This window comes from Oreochromis aureus, linkage group 15, assembly GCF_013358895.1.
Source record: "Oreochromis aureus strain Israel breed Guangdong linkage group 15, ZZ_aureus, whole genome shotgun sequence".
Classification (NCBI taxonomy): Eukaryota; Metazoa; Chordata; class Actinopteri; order Cichliformes; family Cichlidae; genus Oreochromis; species Oreochromis aureus.
In genome coordinates, this window is record NC_052956.1 from 10539074 (window position 1) to 10561774 (window position 22701).

At 41.8% G+C, this 22701-nt stretch overlaps 3 protein-coding genes across 6 annotated transcripts in view; 2 read left to right on the plus strand and 1 right to left on the minus strand.

The window, feature by feature from the left end:
• mixl1 (Mix paired-like homeobox) lies at positions 1-2186 on the minus strand. Its single transcript, XM_031727513.2, has 4 exons — positions 1525-2186; positions 1184-1404; positions 884-1010; positions 1-709 (listed from the first exon to the last, which is right to left on the minus strand). The coding sequence occupies exons 1-4, from the start codon at positions 1619-1621 to the stop codon at positions 129-131; spliced, it is 1026 nt and encodes a 341-aa protein (XP_031583373.1). The 5' UTR covers positions 1622-2186; the 3' UTR covers positions 1-128.
• A 3491-nt stretch (positions 2187-5677) lies between these two features.
• Positions 5678-14568, plus strand: acbd3 (acyl-Coenzyme A binding domain containing 3). 2 transcript variants are annotated; one of them, XM_031727603.2, is made up of 8 exons: positions 5678-6079; positions 7449-7590; positions 7870-8010; positions 8271-8429; positions 8675-8849; positions 9607-9853; positions 10426-10710; positions 12040-14568. In XM_031727603.2, the coding sequence occupies exons 1-8, from the start codon at positions 5812-5814 to the stop codon at positions 12252-12254; spliced, it is 1632 nt and encodes a 543-aa protein (XP_031583463.1). In that variant the 5' UTR covers positions 5678-5811; the 3' UTR covers positions 12255-14568. The 2 variants fall into 2 exon arrangements, with proteins under 2 accessions (XP_031583463.1, XP_031583462.1); XM_031727602.2 differs by having other exon boundaries at positions 5679-6079; positions 10423-10710.
• Positions 14569-16210: 1642 nt separating this feature from the next.
• The window catches only part of nhsl1b (NHS-like 1b), a 103371-nt gene continuing 96880 nt past the window's right edge, over positions 16211-22701 (plus strand). For all 3 annotated transcript variants that reach the window (XM_031727604.2, XM_031727605.2, XM_031727608.2), the window contains exon 1: positions 16211-16869. In XM_031727604.2, coding sequence (XP_031583464.2) covers positions 16548-16869 — 322 coding nt within the window. In that variant the 5' untranslated portion in view covers positions 16211-16547. The remainder of the gene's footprint in view (positions 16870-22701) is intronic.

Here is a 22701-nt window from a genome sequence, read left to right on the forward strand (position 1 = left end):
TATCGTTTTATTTATTTACAAACAAACAAATTCATGTGAAACAAATAAACTTCTTTTTTTTATTTTTTATACTTTTACAATAAATACATTCTCACACCTCTCATGATACATGTAGCTTTGGTAATGCATCACATAAAGCCACTGAAGCTTCCCATTGCTTCATTTTCCCAATCAGAATCCGAGTCAGAGAAGTCCTGCATCTTTCTGGCGGGGATCTGGGAAAAGTGATCGAACCTGTCCCCGCTGGCCCTCGCCTGCGGATACTGCATTTGGCATCGGTTATCCTTAGATGATGATGGTGTGCTGAAGGTGTTCTGCGTTGGGATGGGAGGAATCACAACTTTCATCTCTGGTCCAATGGTTTTGTTTGGTGGGAAATTGTCATACTCCACCAAAACCTTTGGAGCTTGGCTGTTGGCCATGTTGGTGTCCATGTTTGTCTGGTGCTCTCTCCTGGGATAGAGAGGGACACTGCAGCTTGAGGTGCCAGCACTCTGCTTGTGCCGCTGCATGTGCTCTGGATTCATTCTGGTGCCCTCTTTGTCATAGATGCGGGAGGCAGATGTTTGGGCGTAGCTGCTGGGTTTGCTTGGAAGAGTGTTCCTGTGGGTGTCCTCGATGCCTTGTAGGTGCATTGTAGACCTGAAACTGTCCTGCAGTCCAAAACCTCCCATCTGACATACCTCAGCACTGTGAAGATTGTCACAAACTGCAATGGAGAGGGAAAAAAAAATACTAAGCAACATGTTTTAGAATGTAGAAAAAAGAAGCCACAAACTTGAAGTTAAAACTACAATGAGTGACACTGAGCAGGCTTGCCCTGATGCTAGAGTGAGCGAGTGAGGATGTGATCACAAAACTAGTGAGTAAAGCTAATAGCTACCTTTCTCCGGAGCCATCCTGTTCTGGACTTGGATAAAGGGACCAGCTGCTGGCGTGCTGCTGACCTTTGTAGACGATGATGAGCTAACCTGGCGACGAGACTTGGCCCTTCTGTTCTGAAACCACACCTACAATTTGGGAAATCCGTTAATTCACATCTTAGCACTCCATAAATCAAACTTTACCACAAGGGTGGAGTAGCCAAGAGTTTCCTGTGATCTTAAGTGACTGTGTTTGCCCTTTGACCCTGCAAAATAAATCAACCAATTCAACATAGTGTGGCGTTTAAACCGGACCTCACCTGAATTCTGGACTCCGGCAGCCCAGTCAGAGCCTCCAGTCTCTCCCGTAGGAAGATGTCGGGATATTTAGTGTCGTTGTAAACTTTCTCCAGCACCTTGATTTGCTGTTGGGTGAAATTGGTCCTCTTTCTCCTGTGGGTCAGCATCGCCACGCATTTGTCCGCCCTGGGAACAGGATTTGCGGGGTTGAAGTAGTTTCCACCGTCCGGGGGTCCACATTCTGAAAAGAAGACGCAGGCGCAATTTAGTTATCATTGCGTAAGTTGAGCTCTGAGGCAGCTGTTAGGCCATTATTTGAAAGTAACTTTTTGTTGGGGTTAATGATCCCAGAGCCACCAACCTGGATTCACGGCGTTGTTCATCTGCAGAGGCCCTTCGTGATACATGTGGAACTGGTTCGCCTCCCCGACGCGCATATTCCCATGAACTGCAGACATCCTCTCCGCTTTATCCCCGGTGACTGACTGACTGACTGAGCCTGAGGTCCGTGCGCTCGCTGGATTTAAATCCTCCTGTGATCAAAGGTAAAGCTGTCTAGATGTGTGAATGGGTCTGCCATCGGGGCCGACTGGCACTGTAGCGGCCGTGCAGCAACTTCAGACGTCTGCGGGCCAGCAGAGGTGTGAAGCAATCACACCTGGAACGATGGTCCGGCCGCAGGTCTGTTTAAAGGAGTTTTAATGGAATCTGCACGCTCAATACACATCGGCAGAGAAAACATTTATCCGCTTTGGCATGGATGAAGCAATAATGGACCCTCAGCCTTCAAAGGGAGAAAGACGGAAACGGCAATTTCCCAAAAAAGGTGGTGGAGTTCAAAGGACTATACCAGGACGCTGTGAGAAAACAGATGTAAGCGCAAGTGTTAGGTTTTTATTATTTTTAATCTAACTCAAAACAGGGCATCATTTAATAATTATATATACCCAACAAGACTGGCTCTTTATACAGGTTATTCTGCATCATGCCAGTATCCCAGAGTATCCCAAGGCCTAAAAACCCGACAACAAAACAAAGCTCTCAATAAAATCTGAAACTGCAGAAACGACTGTTCAAAGGATGACTTCTTACACTATATAAAAACCTTTTTGTTAGATGGCAAAAACATTTATTGCTATCTATAACTGCTAGTGAAGAATTTTCCTGGCAGGAAACTTCATTGAAGTAAATTTGCTGTTATATATGACATTAGTGTTGCTTAAGTGACAGTAAGAACAACCGGTTCTGCAACAGACCTTTGGTCCAAGTATAGAGCCCTGATCTCAACTTTAAGGAGTCCTTCTGGAATTTTGTGAACTGTCAAGTCATTAAGCCTTTGGATGTTATCAGATGGTGTAACCACAGACTGTGTGGCCTTTTGAAGTTTTTTTTTTTTTTAAACCCTAATAACTGACAAAATATTGAATTGTCCACATCTGTCAGGAAGGTTATAAGTTATGTTTTGAGGTAAAAGAAAGCATCAATTTTCCATCACTTGCCCCCTCACACAAGCCTTGCTTTGTGGGAAATGATGCTTCCTGAGCCTTATCAGTGTCAACAAAGTGGATTTCAATACACAAACCACGGTTAAAAAGTACTTGGGAGTGGGCAGGTGTTATTGAATATGTCACCCCCATTTGATTCAGAGGGGAGGTGTGTGTGTGTGTGTGTGTGTGTGTGTGTGTGTGTGTGTGTGGGGGGGTGGGGTGGTGGTGTGGGGGTGGGGGGTGGGGGGGAGATTGGGTCAAGAGGTCAGGAAGCCCTCCCTCCCCAAAGTCAGACTAAACAATTTTGGGCCTCATGTTCAACTTCTTTGCCTGCAGATTGGATTCTGCACAATGCTATGATCTGAAAATGCAACAATTTCCAGATTCCTTGCAATATTTCCACTCACAGATTTTACAGGATAGAAAGCTTACTGGGTTAAGTCATTGGGGGAATGTAGTGCAAATTTGGCAATGTGTTTATCAGTATTTAAAATACAGCACGCATTGGTTACTCTTGGGGAGTAACCCAAGCTAAAATTGGCAGGCCAAAATTTTAGGTGACTCTTCATGTGTTAATCTGTACTCTTGATGGAGGTGCAGGGTCCTTTATTAATGAACATCTGCAATAATGATGGAGCACCAGGGGACTCTGATATAACACATGCTCTACTCCCTTTTTTAAATGTACTTTGATCGTTTTAGCTCCATGTTTACTTGTGTGTGCATATTTAATGTGTGTCTTTTTTGTTGCCGCAGCGCAACGGTAATCTTAACCTTTTTGATCTCTGTACTTCGACACTTACTTTTTTTCAAATAAGATTTGCTTGTTGGGTAAAGCATTCACAGTTCATAGGGTGCTTTGTCTGGGGGCCCTAATTGGGTATTGCCCCTTGTGCACAGACCACATTGCTATGCTAAAAATCTGGGTCCTCAAGTTCCTGATGTTTTGTGACACTCTTCTGATGGACCTGGAGATCATAGCATGGACAATTTATTTATTTATTTATTATTTTTTTGAACATTGATCTGTGAAGACAAGCCATGGTTGATTAGAAATGCTAACCTAGTACAGCAACTGCATGCAAATTCCTTGCAGCTTTACCTTAGCTGTTGTGGTATGTTATATAGTTTGTTTAGCTTGGCAGCCTATGACAGACACTGGACACTGTAATTAGATTAAAAAGCAGATCTAATTTGATTGATACTGATAAGATGTAGTTATCAGGCTGGACTACAAGCAAACGCTGGACTAAATTCTTGTGGGGGATTAATACTGCTGCTTCTGTAGCCTCAAAACAAAAGCAAGTTCACACCTAACAGACTGGGCACAGTCTGACTTGGCCACTATACATTTACCCTGCAGACAGACAGGCAAAGTATTCTCACGGGTTTTCAGCAATGTGTTAAAATGTCACCTGTCTAATGGGCCCTTGTTATTATGTATTTCAGTACAATATTTGTGTATTTGAAGGATAATTTAAGGAGCTAGAGAACATGTGCTCATTCAAAATGTGCATAAATATTATTCAAAGCATAGGCCAAGTCTCACTGTCAATGTACCTGCAATTAGGTGTGTTTCATCATAGAGCTCCACTGATTACTCACCTGGGCAAATGCAGCAATCATCATTAGCTAATTACAAATAAACATTGGTGACATTAGTATAGCATAGTATATATATAGTTCTCCAGGCTTTATGAAGGTTTTTTGAAGCTTTTCTTTGGACATTGCCCGCTTTTTCATTAATTTTCTGTCCAGTCCTTGTTACTGATCATTTTCAGAGGGTTAGTGATTTTTGTTTGTTTTTTGAACTCACTTTACACTGACCTGTGAATCATTCCGACATAATAAAAAGGCCCCTAAGTCAAGGGATGAACCAATTTTGTGTCTACACATAACAGACAACTTATCAAAGAACTGATTTAAAATTTTATTTTTAGGCACTTAACAGTTCCAGAAACACACCATTTGTTCACTCTTCTTAACTGGAATGTACAAAAAAATGCTAAAGATAACACAGTTTGACGCACACATAAGATTATTATTATTGCACCATTCCCAAAGAACTATTAACTGAAAATCTGGCATATTTCAGCATGTTGTGCAGTGTGTTTTGAAAACAAAAACCAAAAAACAACAAACTGAAAAAAAAAAAACTGGGAAGCATCCAATTGGCAATGGCTTATTTTTTCAGCATAATAATCCCAAACACTCTGCCAGTGCAGTAAGAGCATACCCGGATAGCTCCTCACATCCAAAGAAGAGATCTGAATGTTCCTCAAGAAGCCTGGATAACTATCCCCAAAGACATTGCAAGAAAGCTTGACAAAGTGAGTTCAAAATGTGTTGAAGAATAGGGATGATCATACCGGTTATTGACATTCAAGCTCATTAACGTTGTACAGACTTTGCTGTTGCTTTACATACTGTATTTCAGTGCTGGAAATGTTTCAACAAGTCATCTATTTCCCATTTTCCTAGCAAAATTAAAGAACGGAACAGTAGCTGAAGTTTGTTTGTTTTTTTTGTTTGTTTCTTTTGCACAGTACATTACTTTGTATTTACAAAAACGTGTTCCAAGAGTATTTAAAGCACGTTTTGATTATGTAAAACATGTTTTACATAATAAAAAGTGTCTAATTTACCAAATAATATCAGAGAAGATAGTGTTTTTTGCTCTATGAAAGCATAATAAAAGACACACAATAAAAGATTTAATTGTTTATCTCGGGTATTGCATTTTATCATATTTTAAGTGATGTTTTTTATCTTTAACATATTTGTAGAACCATACAAGTTTGCATATTTATGTTAAATAAAGGTACCTTCAAGTAAAATGTTCTTTTTCTCTTTAACTGTTTATTCATGGAAATATTGTTACAAATAAAATCATTATATGGAAAACATGGAAAATCGATTAAAAAAAAGACAATTTATCTATTGCATATTTAAAAATACATGTTAATTTTACATGTGTCCGTTAGTGTACGTGACGGTTAATAAAATGCTGGGGGGTTGTTTTTGTTTGTTTTTGGGAAAGTTTTTTCATCTGTTGGTAAGACCTCGTCATTATTTACATCGGCGAGGGGAGAAAAAACAACCGGAACTTCCGGTAGATCGAAACGGAAGTAGGTACGTGGCTGCTTCAGCTGACAGTCTACATGATGGCGACAGAGGTTCAGAGCGGCGACCTCGACAGCGCTACTTCTAGCCGGCTCGAAGTTTCCATCGATGGCCTCACCCTCACTCCGGACCCGGAGGGCGAGCAGAGCCAGGCTGAAGAACCGGAGTCCATACCCACGGAACCCAGCAGAGATAAGCCGGGCGGCGCTGAAGGCGAAGATGGAGAGACTGCCAAATGTGCGATAGAGAGGAAATGGGGCTTTCCTCTGCTGGAGCTGTACGGAATGGCCCTTAAATTTTTTAAAGGTACTTCATGTTTGTTTCAATCGCCAAGCGGTGAGAAAGCTGCTCGAACAGTTTAAAGTGTGGCGCTCGCTGGTTCAGGCTAGCAGGTTGCTAGCATTAGCTGCTAGCTGTCACCACCGGGACTGGTGCTACTGCTGTCAGCCTCGGTGTTACATTAGCTTCACGGCTAACTAGTGTCTAACGCTGCTGGCCGTTAAAGGGTAAAACAACCACGGCACTTCTGAGTAGCCCCTTTGTGTCAGCTGATTTGCCGCTGTTGTCTCCTTCCTGGGAGGGAGGAGTGACCATACTTATTACCAGTTTGCATATTTCTATGCATGCTTCGTCCACCAATTGAGGAAGATTTCCATTCCAGTTGAATGACAGCTTATTCTGGGATGTGTTCAGGAGCTTTTAAACACACCCTCCCTCTGCTGTGACTGAAGCGAGACTGCATCAGGTGGCAGCTGCCTTCAAAGATTTTTTTTCCTCCCAAAGTACTCAATGACAAGTTCCTGCTGTGCTGGAGGAATTATTATTCTGAGGATACAACTGCTGCCTAGTTTTAGCTCACCACCCCTAAAAGCAGTTCACCACGTTTTCAGTCTATGAGGGGTTTATGTGACAGCTTGACTCTTTTTGCAGCTGCCTTTTCGTATCCTTACCGCTCCTATGCTGCTACTACTTGTACTACTACTTTTATGTGTGCTCTGGGAGCCATTTTTAGGCCTTTCAGACATGCTGGGATGCATTTAAGGCATATTGAAATACCTTAAGTAGTTGAATAATTGGAAAAAGTTTGTGATATGTGTGGCTATTCTGCAGCCTGACCATTCTAGCTAGTTCTATATGTCTGCTTTACAAAAGCCACAAAACCTGCAAGATACTGTGTCCATACTTTCCAGTCATCCTACACAAGTGTAAGCTGTATTGAACACTGGGCATTTGTGCTGTTTGTATTATGGCAGAACACTTGTGATGACTGTGCAAACAGGTTGGGGCCTGGCTGCCACTCTGTGTGATAGTAATCTGGGCTTTGTATTTCTTGTCAGTGTGTCAGACAGGGTTAGGTCTACTTGCTCAACTTGCTCAACTCAGCTACCTAACTCTCCCTCTTGCCTCACCTTAAATCAAGTTTTAGGTATGACAAATGTTATCTCTGTGTTTAATTCTTAATGATTTTAGCCCCAAGGAAGCTTGAAAAGTTTAGAGTGGGAGAGCACAGTTAGGAGTATCTATGCTTTACAGTCTTGGCACAAGAAGATAACACTCCTGTACGCGGGAATTTTTACTACCTTGTTGTGCACACAAGCTGCACTGTAGTATTCACTGCAGGTGGACATTAACAGGATTGCCTGCAAACTCATTGCTTCCACTTTGCTGCCTTCAGATAAAGATGGAAAGGCCTTCCACCCGACTTATGAGGAGAAGCTTCGACTGGTGGCTCTGCACAAACAGGTGTTACTCGGTCCTTACAATCCCGATGCTTCACCAGAGGTCGGCTTCTTTGATGTCCTGGGCAACGACCGCAGGTAACACCAGCTTACTTCTCTGTGTGTGTGTGTGTGTGTGTGTGTGTGTGTGTGTGTGTGTGTGTGTGTGTGTGTGTGTGTGTGTGTGTGTGTGTGACCTTTGGATTGTAGTGGACATCTCAGTGATTTTTGCTTTGTATCAGGAAATACACATTCGTGCATTTTTACTCATTAACAGTTTAAAATGGATTCAGACAATGGATGAAAATCATCCTGTTCAGAATGAAAAAAAAAAAAAAAAATGCACCCATTATTGTCCACATCTTGACCTGTGTGCAGGAAAGAGTGGGCTTCACTGGGTAACATGGAGAAGGACGATGCCATGGTGGAGTTTGTCAAGCTACTTAACAAATGCTGTAACCTCTTTGCCCCATACGTCACATCACACAAGATCGAAAGGGAGGAGCAGGAGAGGAAAAGGTGGGAGGATCAGCTTCTTTGTCCAAGGAACATTCATCTGCTAGTGTGTCTTAAATTTCGTTTCTACCTCAATTTGCTCTCTATTTATCTAGAAAAGCTGAAAAGCTGTGGTTAGCTTAGGTGGATAGGTTATACAGTATTTGACCTTGTTAGAATGTCGTGATATTCATGTATATTTCACAGTTTGGGCTTTTGTTTGCATGTAAATTATGCATTTTTATCCATTTGCATTATTTAAATCTTTCAATTCTCTTCTTCAGGAGAGAAGAAGAAGAACGTCTAAGGCGGGAAGAGGAAGAAAGGGAGCGACAGAGGCTGGAGGAAGAGAGACGGAGGCTTGAGGAGGAGGAAAGGCTTAGAAGAGAGGAAGAAGAAAGGAGGCAGGCGGAAGAGGAGAGGCTACGGATTGAGCAGCAGAAGTATGTGTGGTGTTTATATTGTTTCTTTTTTATTTCTTATAAGCATCATCAAGCATCCCTCTCCTTTTGTATTTATATCTGTTTTTTAAATCACTTTATTTCCACATTTATTGTGAGACAGAAAACAAGGGCTAGTCCTGTGCTGACACTTGGCCCAAAGATGAAAATCTCACTACAAATCTGTCTGACTTCCTGTTGTTTTCTGTTTCCTGTATTTCCATTCTCATTAATTTTACTGTAACCAGACAACAGATAATGGCAGCATTAAATGCGCAGACAGCGGTGCAGTTCCAACAGTACGCTGCTCAGCAGTACCCAAACAGTCCTGAGCAGCAGATGAGCCTCATCCGTCAGCTGCAGGAGCAGCACTATCAGCAGTACATGCAACAGCTCTACCAGGTCCAGTTGGCCCAGCAACAGGTAGGATGCAGGATCCCAACATAACACAGGCTTTTCACTGATTGAGTTTTATTGTTCAATATATAGGATTTGCAGTTAATGTGGAAGTATTTAGAATAGATTAGAAGGATTGCCTGCAGGTCTCTTTGTTTGGCCCCAAATTCAATCTGATCAGTTTACCCCTGAGATTAGTCCCTTAATTAACTCTTCATTATCTGACTGAAAGGAATGTGTGTCAGAGCCTAGCAGCTGTATTATCTAGGATAGATTTAGTGTTGTTTCAATTAGTGTAGAGATCCCTTGCTAATGAATAGCCTTCCAAACTGGGTGGTATATGTCTTGACAGCACACACCTTTATTCATGTCCTCTTTAATATCCTGAGTGATGCATAAAACCTTCCTGTAAGACATCGGCCTCCCTTTAGAGTCCTTCCACATCAAGTGAACTGTTAAATTGCAAAGGAGTTATTGAAAAATAAGCCAAAAAATATTTTAAACCTTTTGACTTGAATGACTTTATTATACCATTTTTAACAGCCAGGTGTGATAAATAAAAACCTCGAAAGAACACTAAGATTCAAAATCACTGAGCAAATCAGTTGTTTAAAAGTCTAGCCCTAGGTCTACTCGTATACAGCAAAGCAGAAAAAAAAGACCCTTTGGTTTTCGAGCTATATAGGATGTTGCCAGAAGATGGAAATTTAATTGTTAATAATCTTATCCAACCCTAACCCAGCCCTGGTGAAACTAGATTCTTGGTTTCTCTTTCTCATCCTAGGCGGCCTTACAGAAGCAGCAGCAGTCTGATTCAATGGTGCAGGGCACCCTAGAATCTAGCAGCTTCCACACAGGTGAACCCATCCCCGCCTCCTCAGCAGGACCATTGTGTGCTGCTGCTTTACCACAGACTGGAGAAGAAGCTCCAACAGTCAATGGAGGCCAGTCAGACTCTTACTCAGAGAGTATGGATCGGGAGCCAGAGCCTGAGCCGGCAGAAGAGGTCTCCGAGAATGGGCCTTTATTAGGTTGGTGGGCTGCTCTATATCCATCTCAAAATAAAAGCATGAAATATTGGAGCAGCTAATGACTAGGGGTCAGACAGGGTAAGCTCTCTGTCAGAGCAGTGAAGCGGTCTGCCAAGCCTGAAACATGATGCCTATCTGCTGTGCCCTTGTTGGTGTAACCTGGAGGGCAGAAGAGCTGGAACAAGCGACACACAATAATGTGTTGGTTTAGGTTTCATCCAGTCACATATTCCGCTTACAGAAGTAAAAGACGTCACAGTAGATATGCAAAAGTCCTTGGTGTGAATCCAAAACACATATCCCTTTCCAAATGACTTCCTTCTTCCTGTTCAGTGGAATGATAAATGAAGCTGGAGTAGCTGTGCCTGCAAAAACAAATCTTTGCTATTGTGCACATGGATTCTGTTTTTCCTCTGATTGCTCTGAGACACACAGGTTTCCTCCAAGTTGAGCTTGTCTGCATATGCTGAAAGGGAATCACTTATTTGGAAAATCTACTGTTTGTTTTGTAAGAAAACTGGTAGAAAATAGCAAAATAGATAACATCTTTTCTTTCCTTTTAATCGCAGCAGAATCCCCACCAGTCATAGCTGCTCCATCCATGTGGACACGGCCACAGATCAAGGACTTCAAGGAGAAAATCCGTCAGGACGCAGACAGTGTGATCACGGTGGGGCGCGGCGAGGTGGTGACGGTGCGTGTTCCCACTCATGAAGACGGCTCGTACCTGTTCTGGGAGTTTGCTACAGACTATTACGACATCGGCTTTGGGGTCTTCTTCGAGTGGACGGACGCAGCCTCTGCTTCAGTCAGCGTGCACGTGTCAGAGTCCAGTGATGAGGATGAAGATGAGGAAGGTGAGGGTAGTTTGTTTGTTTTTTGTTTTTTTTTACTTGCTGTACTTAAACACATTTTTTAAGCTGCTGCTTCTTATTATGTAAACAGCAGTTATGCATTACAGCCTTGAAGCTTCTCGCTTAATCATACCATGATTGGTTTGGTTAATTATTCATGCTGGATGCCCCCACACAACCCCTACAATGATTTGTCTCCCCCCAGGATCGAACCAGGGTTAGGCAACTGTGTCAACGATTACTGTGACTGTTTCCTTTCACTGTTGGGTATAAGCCGTACAGCTGTTTTTGTTTTTTATATATAGTATATAAGGAATTTATATAGTGAATTAATGACATTATTTATAAGGGAATGTCTTCTCCCAGTGTTTTACTAGTGGCAACACCTACACTCTTATTTTGAAAGTTTAGTCACCTCTAACCAGTTAACCCTGACTGTTCTCCTCCTGTATTTTCCCTGCTGACTGCCTTGTTGGTCAGGTTGATCATCCCTCTCCAAAAAGCACTTTGTCCCATGGTTAACGGCGCTCCAGTTCCAGTATCTTGGACTGTAGCTGGCGATGGTGGTCATCCTTTTGCTTAAAAGAACTACCGTCAGTTCGAATGCTTGTCGTATCAGAATAGGCTGAGAACTGGTTAACTGTGTGACACTACTGCTGCCCTCTGCACAACAGAACGGTGGAGTTGGTCCACAGAACGAGAGACATGCGATTATATCACTTAGTGCTAAGTTATTTGTTACAAAACTACTGGGAAAATAAAATATTTGCTGAGAAATTTTTTAAAAAGTGTCTGTCATGATGCTTATGCACTTGTGTACATGTTCACACAAAGTCTGCATGAAGGCTGTCAATACTCTAATTAGTGTTGTCTTGTGCTTTATTTCTGTGGCTTCAGTTATAAGCCTGTTTGACAGATTAGTAACTAGTTTTCCATTAATATTTTATTCTTATCCTACACTTATAATTATCCACTGACTCTTCCCATTGTAACAAAAGTCCTGCCTATCTTTTGTCATATACAGGAAAGCATATGACTGAATACTGGCAGTCAAATTATTGAACAACATTGACTTTTTTAATAATATTGACATTGTGCTGAACACAGTCCAATTAGATGTTTGGATGCTTTGTCATCTTGAAGTTCTAGTGTGTTTTCTTTACCTCTCACACTAGGAGGCTCCTACCTGTAAGGAATACCCACTGTTGGGCTAATTTCTTGGAATGTAATGGAAAAATCATACAGCACAAGATGTATTGTTTGCCCAAATAATGCATTGTTTTTTGTTTTTGTTTTTTTTTGTTTATGTGTTGTTGTTTTTTTTACCTGCAGGTGAGCCAACCAGTGAGGAAGAGAAGGCCAAGAAGGAGGCAGGGAAACCTCAGGTGGATGAGATTGTACCGGTTTACCGGAGGGACTGTCATGAGGAGGTGTACGCCGGCAGCCACCAGTACCCAGGTCGCGGAGTCTACCTGCTCAAGTTCGACAACTCCTACTCACTCTGGCGCTCCAAGAGTGTTTACTACAGAGTCTACTATACCAGATAAGCCTGAATACAGACACAAGGGGAGCCAAGGAGTGTGTATGTTCGCATATATAAATATATGTATGTACGTGTGTGTGTTTGTGAGGGGGGGAGGGTGAAGATTTGTGTGAAGGCAGCCTGTATTTGTGTGTATGTGTGCGTGTGTGCGAAGGAGGAAACTACCAGATTTATTCTGGATTAAACCACCAGAGGGAGACAAAGAGACACATCTGGAGTCCTAGTCTGGAGACTCGACTAATATGTATTTACTGTATGTGTACGCGTGACCCAAGATGCACCCATGCTAGTTCCCGTTATCGAGCCCTTGGAAGAGGAGTGCGTATACCTGTTGTATATTCACCACCTGTCCTTGCTGCACTCACACCAAGCTGTAGGACTTTGCTCTCATGATATATTTCACCAGTTTCCTCCCCTGGGCTCCACTTCAGTCACCAAAGCCCGGCCCAGCACTGTCCGATGCGGTGGCATTGTGGCTGCTTGTGCTCCGAGTGATGCTATCATAACCACAAGTGGAAACTTGGTGGCTCCACGAGCCTATGTTTCCCTTTCTTTCTTTTCTTTTTCTGTTTGTTTGCTTTATTTTGAGTGGAAAAGGTGGTTGTTTATCCCACGAGAACACAGAGGACAATGTTAGAAATCCATTTATTATTAAAGATGTGCTTCATAACACTATGCCTTTTACTCTGAGATCTTCTGGTCTTTGCCAAGTCGTGTTCACTCATTTAAACAGCTGGGTTCTCAAACCTGCTCATCCTTTTTGTTGTCACAGTGGTCTGGCACCCCTTTTCCAAAGCCACCGTACCTGTATGAAGATCTGAGAGGATTGTGAAGTGGAACGAGTGGTGTTTTTCATCTTCTTCTCGCAAACGTTCTGTTTCTTATACTTATTTCGAGAGTCAGGTTACAACAGCAGTGTGTGTTTTTTTTTAAACTTGCATCATTTATGAAGGACCGGCAAGAAGTCATTCAGTAACATGGGTGTTGAAGGAGGGTGTGCAAAACATCATTCACATAGTAATTTATGGCTGTGAGCCTTATCGCCCGCAGAAGCGTCGCATTGTAAGAAGTATAAAAGTCAAATCGGTGTAGGAGTAATTTCCGTTCTCCCACAAATGTTTTCCGTTTGAGTTTTTTTTTTTTAAAGTTGCTCGTTGACAGTTCCTCATCATATGTGTCGTTCACCACTTGTTAATTAAAGACTCACAAAAAAGAAAGAGCTAGTGTTGTCAATGTTAGCAGGGGGATTTATGTTTTATCATTCCTGTTTTCCTGTTCAGAGCTCTGACACGCACATGACAATAAACTTTAAAAAAATCAACTAACCACCCTTCTTTTTTTTTTTCTTTTCTTTTTTTTTCTTTTTTTTTTTTAGGTCATGACACACTGTTACATCTGTGTAGAAAATCCATAACACAAAACGCTGTTTTGTTTACTTTTTTCCTTTCTTCCTCTTTGAGTTGTCATCTCAAGCATTGTGAATATTAAAAAAAAAAAAAAAAAAGGAAAAAAAGAGGTGAATATAATTGTGTTCTGCGTGACATGGTTGCTTACTAACATCTAAATGTTTTTTTTAATTTTAATATTATTACTGAAAATGTAAAATTTAGATTCATTCTGTTCTTCAGCTACACATGACATATGTGCCCAACATCTGGGTGTGTTGTGAGCATTGCTGTATGAACTGTGCTCTCTGAATCAAAGTGATTGTCGAACGTGGCAAGTGGGCGTCAAGGACATTTGATTTCACTTTATCACACTTTAGGTTTTTTTTTTTTTTTTTTGTGTGTGTGTGTGTGTGTGTAAATGCAAAGCAACTTTAAAGACAGAGGCGGAGTATCTTGCAAGCCAGTTAACCCTCCAGTGTTTGCAGAGCATCATTATTTAATGACTCCTGCCTCCAAATCCAGTCAGTCATTTGTGCAACAGAATGTCACTACTTGCGGCTCACACAAGCCCTAAAATTCAAGAAAGTCCCCGTAACCTCAAATGTGATGTTTTGTTTTTCTTAAGTTCGTGGCTCATCAAAGGGTTTGATTTGAGATGTTTAAGCCTTGTATGTAAATAATTCTATAAATGATGTTTATGTATGGGTTTTTAAATGTGGAAGAAGGCTGTGGGTTTTTGCGAATCAATGCACTATAATATGACATGTGCATTTTACCCCGAATGAAAGTCCAAAACTTGTAGGAAGTACGAGACTCCCTTAACATAAAATTTCATATTTTTTTTGTATTGTTTTAATGTTTGGATCTCTTATGATTTGCAAGATCTTTTGGGCATATATTTAATCTTGATTAAACGTATCTTCATCTCTATAATTGTCTGCTTATTGCTGCTTGCTCTGGTTTCTACAGCACCAAGACGTCAGCAGGAAAAGCACAAGTGGATGTAACTCATTTAACAATAAGGCAGCGCCGGTTCACTCACAGTTGATTACCCATGTGCTTTCTTTGCAGCGACACAAGCTCATGGGTCTTGTCTCCCAGCAGATAAGTGGCGAGAAGATTTGTATTTTAAACAAACAGAGGATGCGGGGAATGTGAGGACACCAAAAAACGGCCTTGGAACAACACGCCACTCTCAGGCTTGTTCCTTTTTCCACCAGTAGTAAATGTGTCATCCTCACACTGCTTTCCTGTCAAACACAATTTGTGCTGAGGGAAGGACAAATGCGGATATTGCTCATGCCTGAGAGAACAATCCACTTTCTGTGTTTTCTGTGTATGTGGGGTGTCTCAATATTCAGAGCGGTGGGGGCATAAATCCAAATTTTACATGCAAATATTGAGCAACGTGCTACTAAACTATTGCTACATAGAACATGTTGAGTAATGAGAAAACGGTGAAAATGACAGGAATGCTTGCTTCTATCCTGGAAGTTGGTGTCTTTTAGTGAATACTCCAGGGGGCGCATTAACAGCTACAGAGAAGAGACGGGACATCATCCACTGAACTCGTGGCCTGTTAATTTTAAAAGTGAGTTGAGGGGATGGTGTGCCATTGAAAAGAGCTGTGAGGAATTTAAAGAGCAGATATGGGAATGTCAGATGGTGAACAGAGGAGCTGGACAAACATGCCATGTGCACACACTGAGGTCATAAATTACAGACAAGTGTTCAGAGAATGTGTTACCATGAGGTTATTTTAAATGGTATGAAAAAAACTTATGTCTATTTGCTCTGTAATAACTGTGGGCAAATTCCCCTTTAAAAATAAATGTGCAACAGACAAGAGGAACATTAGCGAAATAGCAAGAAAATAACATGACTAGCTCAAAGTATCCACACTATGCTACCTACATATCATTTTGTTAACACCATGATTTTTTTCAGCTGACTTTCATAAACATGAGAAACTGAGAAATGATCGGAGATTTACTAACTCAAAATAGCTAAAAATGTAAGAAATTGAAATAAACTCTAGAAATAATAAAATGCATATAATTAATTTTGTGTCTGACAGTAAAAATCCTTTTTTTTTTCCTCTCTTAAAATTTAGACTTACTCAAAATTAGTGTGACAGGTACTAGCTTAAAATGCTAAGACCATTTAAGCTGACTCAAAATTTAAATTTATGGATGGCATTTTTTTCAGTTGCAGAAAAACGAAAATAATAAATTAATAAAATGAAGGTTTGTGTCCGACAGTTATTTATTTATTTATTGGGGGGGGGGGTTAATGTACTTATTTAAAGTCGGGGTTAGGGTTGATGAGAGATTTACTAACTCTAAATAAATATATATAAAATAAAAAAAAAAAACTCAAATTATTAGAATTATTAAATCAAACCACTTGAGAAAGATTTAAATTTTGATTTCAGATACTAAATAAATAAATAAAAAATATGATCCAGGATCTGTAGCTTCCAGGTTTCCTGCTCGTTTCCTTCCTTGTTCCGTTTTCTGAAGAGCTCCGGTCCTTGTTTTGTGACAGGCCGCTCTCGCCGGAGGGAGGCAGGTAAACTCTCTGTGCTTCTTTCTGGCTCCGGCTCCACTCGCTACAGGTGGTTGTAGTATTTTCCGGGTTTTTATTTGTACTTTTCCCTACTTTTCCTTGTGATTTTTTTTCTTTCCAGCCTGCACTGTGTCTGGTTGAATTTGAATAGACTTTAGGAGGCAACGTCTGCAGTGTACAGCAGCACAAAGTCCCCATGCTTTGAAAATCAGAATATGGCGGGATTCAAGGATTATTCCTCAACCACGGGGAGGGAGTTAGTGTTGGGTTTGTTTTAAAGCTTTGTTTTTCTCGGCGTGAACACTTTTCGGTCCCGCTGGAGTTATTGGTATGAAATAAATATGCCCTTTCACCAGAGGACTATCGAGCCCCGCCGTGTGAGCAGGCTATCGGCGAAGAAGGATGGCTGGAAACCGAGGGAGGAAGCCGGCAAACGCAAACTGCGAAAACCCGTTTTGTTCTCATCGCTGGATGAGGTTGGCTGTCATACGCTGACTAACGTAATACATCAACTTTCCGACCTTTCCCGACATGCCAGCGACATCTTCCTGGGCATCGAGATGGAGGCGGGGATGGTGTTTAGAAGATCCTGCAGGATCGAGGGGCGCCTGCAAATTCTGCAGGATGAAGTCCACAAGCTTGATCCCAAGAAAATCAAAATCCGTGAGTCTGCACTGTTGGCCACTTGTTTTTGTCCCTCTTACTTTACTGATCTTTCAGCTCCAATCACTTTAGCTTTCTATGAAATGCTTACAAGCCACTATAGAGCACTAAATGAGACCCAGAGACATGCAAAAATGCATGCAGTGAGTTCATATTTGTAGATATGATGTGAAAGTTATGTATGATTCGAGAGTTTAAATATGTCTGTGTGAGAGAGGTGCGTCTACCTTCTAGTTTTTCCTGTTATGATAACATGTGCAGTAGTGTGGAGAGGTCCAAGGTGATTGTCATGATTTGTCTTCTTAAAAGAGTCAAAGAGGAGTGACCACTGACTCCTGCCCACATGGCTTTATTTGCCTGATTGGGACTTATGTTAACAGGGGCATTGTGTCAGAAATGATGGATATCCTCTCAACATACTGGGCATCTGTATCCAGGTCCTCAAAGGACACTGAGATCCCAGGAGACCCCTCACCTTCCTCATCTCTCCTTAATGTCCATAAAGCTGATAAACACACAGACAAATGGAAAATCAATTTCTTTACTTTTGAGGTTTTGTGATTTGTTTAGCCTGCTTTTATTAAAGCTCCCTCCTATAGGCGGGTTAAATATTAACTGAGACTGACTCATGCTCTGGTGACTGTGCAAGCAAGACTGAGAGATAGGCCTGTCATTTTATCTGCTGTGCTGCAGACCTGAGGCAGAGCCTTTGAGTGACTGCATATCTGCCTCTCGACACCTATTTAAGACTCTGTTATGTGGTAATGTGCGTAAACCCAGCAGTTAAGGGATCATGTTTTCTATTGAGTCCCTGCAAACGCCTCTTTTTCTTATCTAACTTGCTTCCGAAATGTATTGCAAAGTAGTGTTGGGAAGGCTGGTGCAAATACCTCTAAACCCAAGTGAAAGAGGAGGATTTCAGCTCTGACTCACTCACTTTTGTTTCCTTTTTACTGTCCTTCCTCCTGCATTTGATCTGCGTCTGTCCATCCTGACTTGTGTCTAAATATGACTCACCCTTTGTCACACAAACACACACAGGTTCAAAAGTGACTGCAGAGAAAATGATAAGCCGAACAGGCAGACAGATCCCAGACAGAGGTGGATGGGTGTAGGGGTGCCCAATACATGACAGCAACCAGTCCCTGTCATGACTCGACTGCTCCCATTTTCTGTACCTGTTGGAAGTTTTGATGCGGTTTTAGGCGGGACTGGGAGCTCTTTCTGAAAGGGTTTGTCTCATTTAAAGACCTGATTCATCGGAAGCCGAAGACGAGGTGTGAGAGAGTAGGCAGGAATGCGGTGTGTTACGTCGCGATCTGCAGTTCCCACACACCCTCAAGGCCGTGTGTTAGGTTTACGGAAGCGCTGAGTCTAGATTTATTACAACGCAGACACTGAAGCTCAACGCCAGCTTTTTCCACACATGGAAACACCTGCATTTTTTTTTTTGAAAGTGCCCTCCAGCGTCAATCCATGAAAAGAGTCCTTGATTTGAATATGCCAGAACACCTGGCAGAGTTACTTTGAATTTGGTATTTGAATAAAAGTTACTGTGTCATGCGCATGACTCCAGGAAACAAAGCATTCTTTGCCATGTTGTGCTATTTTACAGCTGTTTCTCACTGGTTTACAAAGTGAGGAGCGGCTGTTAAATGACAGTGTTTAGAGTTGGTGTTTACCTCAAATCCTTGATGAGACATAATGGTATGTTGCTTGTTGGGTAGTGCTGACTACCCAACCCTGAGGAATGCACTGTATTACATAAATTTACCAGCCTGCTTGTAAATATCTGCGGCTGGTCACCCTGTTGTCTTCTGCTTCTGTGGCTCAGGGTTCCTACCCTAACCTCAGAGCTCAGAGTTGGATCATGTTACTGGTGAGGGGCAAGAAGAGGGGCTCCTGGAAGACTGACATTGAAAGAAGGGCGTAGTAAGAGTGTGTGTTCGCGCACTCCTACCTCTACACTCAATGTAATCAGTGGCAGTTTGAACATAGACATGATAGGAAAATGGGATTTCCTCATTGTGTGTATTTTGTCTGCTTTATTCCACTGTTAATCCATCTGTTCTGAAGGAGCGGGCCCCAAAGCAAAGGTCACAGGTCATCCTCTCGTGCCTCAGCGGGGAACACCTGACACTCAGAGTCAAGAGTTTAAACAAAGTCTAGTTTGGTTAGCTTGGATTTCTGCAGGCTGCCAACAACAGCCACTCCTGCTAAGTTTGGCACATGGATCTTGTTTGCTCCACCCTGGTGTATTACTTGTATTAAGTGCAATTGTATTAATAATATTAATAAAGCTAATGCCATGGATACTAGAAATAAAACCAGTTTCAAGTCCCTTAACCATGCTGTTTGTTCCAGATGAAGATGTATTATTATGCTTTTACTAATCCAAACATCTATCTCTCTAGCTTTCTCATCAATACTTGATTTTTTTGGAGCTCATGCTGATACACAGACTCATAAATACAGTTCAAGTCAGACACCGTTCATTGACCGTATCCCTCCACTACCTATTTCCTGTCATTTCTCCCCCTTCATCTCTACAACCCATCTTTTGTTCCTCATGAGAAAAGTTCGACCTTGAGAACCACGCCAGGCTCTGCTTCCCCCAGAGGTCCACGCACCTCTGTACACCGAGTAGCCGGAGAGCTTCTCTGCGATGTCACAAGCTTGACTTTTACTTGAAGTATGGATTTAGCTATACATTAAAAACGTATTCTTTTCTGCCAAATATAACTCTGTGTTGATTTGGGAGTATGCTATTTTAATGTTAAAAGTAGGTCATACTAGTGAAGGTTAATTGGAGAAAGGAGAGACTTGGGGCCTTCTTTTGTCAGTTAACTTGATGCCCACTAGCGCACACACACACACACACACACACACACACACACACACACACACACACACACACACACACACACACACACACACACACACACACACACACACACACAGAATAAAAAAAGCATGTTTCCAGCTGACCTGCTAATGTCTACAGTCCATCTTGTCTCCCATACACACACTGACATACATGTTAAGTGCCTGGACATTCCTCCTCCTATCCCTCAGATATTTATAGACATAGTCTTTGCCCGATGCTCTTTCATGAGTAGCAATGTATGCTATCATGTTTAGGGTGTGTTACTATGTTCAAGTGGTTCTTCTTGTGTTGGGAGGGGGAGTTCATCCTCAGAGTGGGACTGCAATCAGTTATTCAGATAATAACAGTGGAACTGCTTGACTGAGATCAAAGTTGCGTCCATATCAAAAGCCAACAAACAACAAATTAGTCGTGCCTGGATAAACTAATTGGTGTTTGTGGCTTTTTTTTTAACCCTCTTTTCCTGTTTGCCACACAAATGCGCACTCACATGCACAGCCCTGTTTATCCTACTTCAGTTCTCCCTAGTCACTATTCACTCTGGCCCACTGTGGTCCCCTTCATTCATCGATAGAGAGCAGTCATTACGCAGCCAGAATCCACAAGTCAGTTCCCACAGCGCTCGTTCCAACGCCGGCAGCCTGACCTGGTTCTAGAGGTCGACCTTCTCCCATGAAGAACAAAAGAGATGGGTCGAAAAAGTGAGAGAAAATGAGTGGGAAGGGGCTGTGGAAGTGGACTGTCTGACTTGGACTGTGTGTATGAGTTTGTGTGTTTGTATCTACAGGCAGTGCTCTCTCACGGCTCTGAGCTGACGGCAAAGGATTTGGATACATCCCTGTCCCGAGCACAGAACATGGGTCAGCTTTATGACCTAAAATTTATATCGCAGTATTCATTATATCATAGTTGTATGATTTATTGGCTCTAATGAACGTGCAAGTGTGCATGAATGGATAGAGGTGCCTTATAGTGTAAAATAAGCCTTGAGTGCTTAGTTAGAGGAGTTCATCCAGATTCTTCCTTGTGGTTAGTGTGTCCTGTGCATAACTTGTCTGAAAAATATAGCAGTTCATTGGGTCATTCTTTGAACACGCTAAAATCAAAACATCTGTGTATATTAAGTGCGCTGTAAAATCCATGCTGTGGCACCCTGGCACTGAGGAAGTGTTAAAGATGGAAAAAAAGAGTTGTTCCTAATTTAAAGTGTTTTCTTAACTGTAGGATTTAAATATGTCTTTGCCTGTGTAAACACATGCATTTCCTTCAGTGGGCTGCGTTAGCATAAAATGCTTGTTGATCATCACTTATGATGTCCTGACACCAGATTCCACTCAGTGCTGTCTTGCAGTTTCTTAAAACATAATCTGTCAGAGACAGATTTGCTGTTGATGGTGGGAGACAGTCAAGTTAATAAGGAAACAGCTAAATTTAGATTTGTGTATATGCCCTGACTGTGTGTAAGCCCCAATTCGAGCCGCAGTGTTAACAAGATCACTCTTACCGTATACAGTAGTGTATTTTATCACTTATTTTACACCAGTAGAAGATGATAGGCCTAAGTTGGTTTTCGCATTTTGTGGTAATCTGGTTGGTTCATGGCTCCGTTTCCTGGCCGCTTCTCCTCCTCACTTGTGTCACTCAACTGCAGTTGTAATAGATCTAGGTATTTCCTGACCAAACCACATGTCATGAGAGACCTTACTTATATAAAGTAATAAAAATATCACATCGGTGTTGGAATGGCAGCAGATGAAAGCCCTTATAATCTTGGTTGATTTGTATCTCCACTTGTGAAAGACCAAAAATATCCTTGAATTGGTGGATATGTTTGCGATTACAGTTTTTCTAATAGCAGATGCTGATTGCAGCCCTTTTTTTTTCTTTTTCTTTTTTTATAAAGGTTTTTTTTGTTTCTGTTTCTGTCTCTAAATATAAATTTAACTAAACAAATTCCTAACCTGGATCCCAAATAAGATAAGCTAAGATAACCTTTACTCACTAGATGTATCTTTTCAACTTTTTGTTAACACAAAAAAGAGAAAATATCCAGTGGGTGTCAGTTCTCTGGGTGACAATGCCTTGTTAATGTCATGAGAACGTCCAGACTGCTTCAAGCTGATAGGAAGGCAACATTAAGTCAAATAACCACTTGTTGAAGAAGGTATGCAGAAGAGCATCACTGAACGCATGAAGCAGATGGGCTACAGTAGCAGAAGACCACACTGGGTGCCACTCCAGTGCCAATGCCACAGCCTGCCTGAGTATTGTTGCTGATCACATCCATCCCTCCATGACACAGCGTACTGATTGTATGGTCTCAAACTGGTTTGGTGATCATGACAATGAGTTCACTGTACTCGAATGATCTCCACAGTCACCAGATCTCAGTCCAGTAGAGCAGCGGTCCCCAACCCCCGGGCCACGGACCGGCACCGGTGTGAAATTTATGGTTTTCAGGGTTTTTATCGGTTTTTATCGTTACTTTTTTATCGGTTTTATCTTAAACTCGGTTTCCCTGGGTCTTTTCCCGTGTGTTATGAATAAATCTTATTTTTTTTGGTACTGGTTCTGGTTTTGTTTTGTTGTATTTATCCGTGACACCTTAAAGGCCGGTCCGTGAAAATATTGTCGGACATAAACCGGTCTTTGGTGCAAAAAAGGTTGGGGACTTATGCTGACGGCAGTAAACTTAATTAGATAAATCTGTTGAGACCTACTGTTGAGATTTCATTGTTGCTGTCGACACACAAACATGCGAACATCTCCGCAATCAGAGAGCACCACATGATGGACTTATAGGTTAGTAAGTCGGCAATTGAGGGTGCTGTGGGGTAATCCAGGGTTTAACCAGCATGCAGAGAGATGAGCAAGATTTAATCCCGACTGTCGTGACCTCTGCCTGAGAGACAGGATGCAGTGGGACATCCTCAGGGTGTGTGTGT

What these genes read in the sequence shown, in the direction of transcription:
- mixl1 (XM_031727513.2), bottom strand. Translation starts at nt 1,621, where the DNA reads ATGTCTGCAGTTCATGGGAATATGCGCGTCGGGGAGGCGAACCAGTTC. An exon ending in GAACAACGCCGTGAATCCAG is followed by an intron (nt 1,405 to 1,524) that starts GTTGGTGGCTCT and finishes TCTTCTTTTCAG; the next exon opens with AATGTGGACCCCCGGACGGT. An exon ending in CAGGATGGCTCCGGAGAAAG is followed by an intron (nt 710 to 883) that starts GTAGCTATTAGC and finishes TCTCCATTGCAG; the next exon opens with TTTGTGACAATCTTCACAGT.
- acbd3 (XM_031727602.2), top strand. Translation starts at nt 5,812, where the DNA reads ATGATGGCGACAGAGGTTCAGAGCGGCGACCTCGACAGCGCTACTTCT. An exon ending in GGCCCTTAAATTTTTTAAAG is followed by an intron (nt 6,080 to 7,448) that starts GTACTTCATGTT and finishes TGCTGCCTTCAG; the next exon opens with ATAAAGATGGAAAGGCCTTC. An exon ending in TCCAGTTGGCCCAGCAACAG is followed by an intron (nt 8,850 to 9,606) that starts GTAGGATGCAGG and finishes TTCTCATCCTAG; the next exon opens with GCGGCCTTACAGAAGCAGCA.